Source organism: Gavialis gangeticus, unplaced genomic scaffold, assembly GCF_001723915.1.
Source record: "Gavialis gangeticus isolate Ggan-Ray unplaced genomic scaffold, GavGan_comp1, whole genome shotgun sequence".
In the NCBI taxonomy this organism is placed as follows: Eukaryota; Metazoa; Chordata; order Crocodylia; family Gavialidae; genus Gavialis; species Gavialis gangeticus.
The window spans coordinates 10,488,951-10,495,620 of record NW_017728993.1 but is presented as its reverse complement, the minus strand read 5'-3'; the positions used below and the strand labels follow the sequence as shown (position 1 = coordinate 10,495,620).

The following is a 6,670-nucleotide window of genomic DNA, read 5'->3' as shown; positions in this document are numbered from 1 at the left end:
GGGGGGGGGGGGGGGGGGGGGGGCGAGCAGCCAGACCCAGAGTGAGTGGGGGGTATGGCGAGTGGTAGAGTGGCAGCAGAATGGCATCTGTGTGGCTCTGCTCTCATCCCACCCCAGCCCTGGTCCTATGAGGCAGCGGTGTGGGGTGGCAGCATTCCATTCTTGCCTGCCTCTACATACCCCCTGGGACCTTTCAAAATACCCCTAGGGGTATGCATACCCCTAGTTGACAACCTGTGTTCTAGACCATTATTGGAAATTTAACTATAACAAGGCATCTAACCCGAGAAGATGGGCTTCAAGTGAAAACAGAGATGCAATACGTTTATCATCCCTTAACCCCTGAAATTCTATAAAGGAAGCTTGTGCAGAACTAAGTGCTTACTTTCATCCATATGCATTTTTACAATTGTCCATAACTCTAAGATTGTCTATTTCTAAAGCAAATAAATCAAACCCAATCCTCTTCCCCCTTAAAGTCACGTATCTCTACCAATTTAAAAAGGCAATTCTGGATATTTATTATTATTGAATTGCTCAGCTCAGTTTGTGTCATGGAATACAACCAAATTCGAGAATACAGTACCCTTTTAAAGAGAGAGATCAAAATATTTGGTTTTAATTTTAAAGAAGATAGGTGAAAGGAAGATGATAAATATGGAGCTAAAAGTGTCAGTCAATCCACAGGCACCACTAAGGAACCGACAGGACCATAACGCTAATCCCAAAATGCCAGATATGCCTGCAAAACAGAGATTCTTTGCAATGCACTCAAAAACATAATGAACTCTTACGTGTATATATGCTTGGATAAAATTCTCCTTACCCATGGTCCATGCAACCTTAGGAGCATTAGTCTCAGCACTTCTTATTGAAAAATGGACGATGATAGGAGAACTGCTCTTGAGGATACTATCAATTGCTTGGAATTCAACCTTGCAAAATAAGCAAAACAAACACCCCATGAATGATTAATGCAGCACGTCCTGAGTGGTGAGCTGTGTGTTGCTGCAGGTATGATCATTCTGACTGAAGGCACTAGTGCTCCGTAACTCACCTCATAGTTTTGTCTCTCAGAATAAGACACAGTGGATGGCTGATAGGCGACCTTCATCTCAAATAAATCCTGCCAACTGAATGATGTAATGGCCTTGGTGTGGTCTTCCAGATGGGTAATGTATCCTTCCAGTGGGGGCTTAGTAATGCTGATCACTAATCTATTCTTTGGCATTTCTTCATCTTCAGCATCTATAACTGCTGTTGTAAGTGGGGTAAGAATAAACTGATCGATCTCCAAGATGAACATGAACTTAAATGCAGCACGGCATTGTGAATGGCTCCCCTTATCTTCACAGGAATCCAAACATTTTCTGTCTACAAACAAGAAATCCCAGTGAATCCCTTTGTAATCACTTCACCAAGAAGAGGTATAGAAATACCCAGAAATGTATATATTTCTAGTAATTTTTAGGTGCCTGTTATCAGTGTTTCCACCCCATGAGAAAATTTAAAAATTAACACACATGTGATCATTACTCCTTGAACTTTGCTTCAAGCTGTTGGAATGGCTCCTTTTGGTGACGATCTCTTGGGTTAGGTACAGACATTTAAAAAACACTAGGAGGAATCGATCCAGGATACGTGGTTTTCTGTAAGCAGCGTGGTTTAGATCAGTAGCAAACAGAACACATGTTCACCCTTTGGCGACCGGGTTCTGACATTTGAAACAAGTCTGTGTGCCGAACTTCTGTTCTGTTACAGGCATAGACCAGTTTCTGACCACTTCTACTAGTAAAAGTGTAATGCCTGTACCTGGCCCTGATGATGACTTGTGTAAACCTAGACAAGTCACTTCTCTTCCTGTGTCTCTTCTCTCCCCCCTCCCCTCCCCCACATATGCCCATTTAGATTTGAAGGAAGGACTGTATCTTATTATATGTTTATAGCACAAGGAAACCCTGCTCTTCAGTGAGGTTTCTTTGTTACCTGAAGACAAAGAATAAAAGCCTGCTGACTCTTCCCTTGTTGTTATCAGATATAAATCTGAAACAAGATAGACAGGGTTCAAGATAGCTCCAGTTGGCTCAATCTCCATTTTTTCAATCATCTTCTCCAGAAGAGAAGGCTTATGTCACGGTGAACATTGGGAAGATTATTAACAAGACAAGGGTACAATGCTGCCCCTCTTTAAGTCAATGAACATTTTGCCATCAGTAACAGTGGGCAGATATCAAACAAGACCTAGATTTCCATACTACCCTCTTGAGCAACCATTACTCAAAGAAATTACCAAAAGGTGGTTGCACACATTGCCATGGAGAAGAAAAGCAATCTTGTCAATAATGGGACATTTGGCTTTATTAGCCATGTCAGCCATGCCCACTTTGTCAGCCTCTCAGCCAGTGCTCATTCCTCTACACGACATTCGTTTTGGGTGGTCAAGACTTCCTCCTCAACTTATTCAAAGTTCACAAACATCCAGTCTGCAAAAAGTTTGGCTGAAAAAATGTCTGCAATGTATACATAATGTTACATAATAGACTGGATACAGACTATTTAAGGCTAAAATGGAATGGAGACCTAGGTAACCTAGATGACAGAATCCCAGTGGTAATCAGCAATTCACAATATTTGAACACTGACAATCAATCTTAGACTTCATCTTATACACCAGAAGATGATCTGTCATCTGCACTGGGCTCCCTCTAAACTTAAAATATTAAATATACTGCCAGTAGATGCATTTTGGAGATGTGATGAACTGCAGGTAATGTTTGGTCACACATTCTGGTCATACCCTATTAATTCTTTCTGGAAAAATAAAAACTAGAAAATTAAAAGTAGAGTTGACATGGTTTTGAACATAGCAATGATACCTTTGGCAACTGTGTGTATTCTTGGATACATCCCCAAGGGATTCAAACTGAATCCTTCCCAAATTGCACTCTTACACTGGTTATATTGGATTATATTACTGCAGGGGAAAGGAGGACATCTCCAAAAAGGCAAAATCTGGTACAATGAGATGGCGTAGCTGGAATCTACGGGAAGAGTCATGTTTAGCAGTCTTAGTGGCTTCAAAAAGTTCTGTGCAATTTGGAAGGAATTCTTGGAATATTTTGTGCTCATTGCATGCTTCTCTTTTCTTCTTTTATCCCTACCTGTTCCTTCCTCCTTTTCCTTCTTTGTCATTTTACTGCTTATGTAAGACTGAAATTTCACAAACAATACAGTTGATATACATGTTTTTTATGATTGTAGTTGTATATTGTATTTTTAAAAAATCCCTAAACATTAAAAAATATTTCTGAAATGTTATATGTTTTGCAAACACAAAGCAGACAAATATCAGAAATTGTGCACGTGATCATAGGATCATAGAAAAGTAGGGCTGAAAGGAACCTCACAAAGACATCTAGTCTAACCCCCTGTGTAGGATCATCGCTAAGTCATCCCAGCCAAGTGTCTGTCTAACCTGCTTTTGAAGACTTCCAAGGATTGAGACTCTACAACTTCAAGGTAGAATCCACTCTGGGGAAGCCTGTAGCACATGACACTCCAGCTCCCATCCAGCAATGCTTGCAGAAACAACAGCTCCACATTGCACAGACATTATGCTTGGCAGAAATGTCCTGCTTTTGCAAAAAGGCAATTGGGTAGATTCTCAAAACACCCATCTGCTCTAACCTGTACTTGAAATTGGCTCATTTTGTCTCTGATTTCCACCTGGATGGGAATGTAATCTATATCAGGTGACGAGGGGCTATGTTGGTGTTGGAGCCTCATCTCCAGGAAATCGTCACAGTTGATCTTTAGCATGTGTATTTCTTGTGACCCCAAAAGGCAGGCATTGTTGCTAGGACAAGGTATTTGGGTGGTCAGGCTAAAGAAAACATTTCACAAAAGTCATCATATTTCCTGACCATTTTAAATCAAAGGAATTTTGTTACTTCTTTTAAAAGAAATCATGAATTCAAATAAAATTTTTGAAATGGACAGTTATGTAATTTAAGTACTGGTGACTATTAGGGGTGAGCAAAGTGGGCCATATTTGATTCAGATTTGGATTCGGCCAGAATCGGGGACAGTGACTCGATTCATTGATTTGGATCACTGTCCCTGATTCAATTTGGCCGAATCCAAATCTCAAGATTCAGTGCTGATTTGGAGAATAAGCAAGTCGAACATCGACACAGCTTTAAAAGCTTTTTCTACATACATTGCGGTAGCAGGCACGGCTTGTGATCGCTGCAATGCGGGGGCAGATCAAACATCCCACAGGAGTGCAGGAGGGCCCTCCACATGCTTGTTGGCAAACCTGGAAGTGGACCAGAAGTACTTCTGGTCCACTTCCAGGTCTACCAGGGTGTGAACTGGGGGGCCCCCTACGCCCTCCTGGCTTGGCAGTTGGCCACAGGGAGACCCCAGGTGCCCCCCCAGACCCAGGAGGCACCAGTTGCCGAGCTGGGGGGCAGCCCCCATGCACTCCTCAGCAGACCTGGAAATGGACCTGAGGTGCTTCCGGTCTACTTCCAGGCCTGCTGCCGAACACACTGGGGACCCTCCCGTGCTCCTGTGGGACGCTCCATGCACCCCAGCATCACAGCATTCACAAGCTGCCTGGTACCTTGAGGTATGTAGAAAAAACATTTAATGCTGTGTCTAGGTCCGAATCTTTCCAAATTGATTTGGTGGGTTCCAATTCAACTCAGATTAAAGGGTCCTCTGATTCAATTCAGATTCAGAGATTCAGCCACGGAATCAGGCTGAATCTCCACCTAATTGAATCAGGGACCAAAGCTTCACACAGCCCTAGTGCCTGTGTTTGGAAAATACCATGCACAGTGGAATTCAGACCTCAAGTGGGTTATCAAGATCCTACTGTGACCTAAGCAGAAGAGCATATGAAAATATGGATTTTTTTAGTAGCTATTCACAGCTAATCTTTCAACGAAAAGTGAAATATTTCAATTTGGAAAACTGCTTCAGTTTTTTATAAGACATGTAGTTTGGGCACTATGGGGATGTTACTTCCAGGTCAAATTATATCCCACGTTGTATCACTGTCACTTCTGTTTGGTGGTGGAGAAAGCTGTGCATTATGTAAACAACTGTTCAGAACATTTTTGAAATATAATTTTTATTGGGGCTGATTGACTTTTTTTTTTAAAAGCCCAAGCTGTAGCATGACTATAGAAACAAATGCAGAATCCTACAGTACTTCATGAAGAAATTCTTCATTCTACTGAAAAGCTTTTATCTGCATACTGCTGATCCGGTTATTTTTGTCCTTTAGATCACTGCTGTGCATTTTTGTAGGAAGAATTAAGAGCAGCTCACCAGCTTAGAGAGTGAAGGAAAAGGGAAAAAAAATATATTCTTACTTCCTCTGATAGTCTTCTATAAACAAGAGGCATACAGTTTGCCTAGCTTTTTTATATGTATGTGTGTGTGTGTGTGTGTGTGTGTGTGTATATATATACACACACACACACACATTCAGGATGAGAAATTTCTCTAAAAACAGTCTGTTCTTAATCAATTCTTATGTGTATAAAACTACTTGGAAGCAAGATTCTTTTGTCTGAAGAGAATTCAATACTTGTTTCACAGCCCAAAGTCCCATTTATATCAGCTTTGCCCTATGGATTTACTGTTTTCTTTGTGTGTGAAAAAATCTGGAAAATACATAGCAAAGTTGGATGGGAACCCAAGGCAGACCTATAACCACTTGCTAAACTCTTATATGAACTATTAACTTATGTGCTATATTCTAGACAGAACTTTAAACAAAAAGAAGCTTCCCCCCAAGAGTATTGTACATATATCTGCTGTTTTAAAATTCATCACCTTTCTTTATTATGGTGCTTTTCAAACTCGGGTACATCTCCCCTCCTATGGATTTCAGGATCCACTGCTATTATCTGGCCAAAAGCAGGAAGCTGCATCTCAGAAGACATGATTCTCACAGTGCATGTGGCACAAAGCCCATCCATATTGTATTTGAAAGTCAAGACATTTCCGTCCACTGCACTAGAGATGCCAAGAAATTCAGGAACTTCCAGAGACCTTTGTCCAAATTGAGTAATACTCAACTTCAGACTTCTGATCTCTACATGAAGAACAAAAGGGTTGATGATGGTCTCCAGTTCAGTAAGCCTAAGTGCAAGTGCAAGGTATGTATCTTATTAGGTTATGCACAATATGAAGAAATGAACTTTCTCGTGGCCATTGATGCGGTGGTCATGAGATGAACTCATTATGCAACTGTGCTTCCAGCAAAGTCTGTAATGTAAATAGAAACAATCACTAGGGATGAAGAGTGTTGACTGCCTCATGGAATCAGTATTGAAACTAATACTTTAAACTTGTATTACAGGCCAAATTCTCAGCTGGTGTATATCACTAGGATCATTCTGTACCTTCCCTATGATTTCAGTGGAACAATATCTATTTACTTTAAGATCTGCCCCTACACATTTATGCTATTCTGGGATTCTTTCTGGAATCAGGAATTAAGGTTCAGAAACCTGAGCCAGATAAAAGCACAATTTTGTAGTCAAATAAAGAAAATCAAAGAAGTTAACAGACCAACCTAAATTCAGATGGACATTCAGTTGCAAAGCTGAACCTAAACCCAAAACTCCTACTAATGATCGCCATTCCTGAA

General features: G+C 40.8%; 1 protein-coding gene across 1 annotated transcript in view; it reads right to left on the bottom strand.

Moving 5' to 3' along the window:
- LOC109305295 (FRAS1-related extracellular matrix protein 1-like) overlaps positions 1-5,960 on the bottom strand; it is a 111,777-nt gene extending 105,817 nt beyond the window's left edge. The window contains 5 exon segments of the mRNA XM_019528293.1: positions 827-935; positions 1,058-1,326; positions 1,329-1,374; positions 3,688-3,883; positions 5,851-5,960. Coding sequence (XP_019383838.1) covers positions 827-935; positions 1,058-1,326; positions 1,329-1,374; positions 3,688-3,883; positions 5,851-5,960 — 730 coding nt within the window.
- Positions 5,961-6,670: the final 710 nt, after the last annotated feature.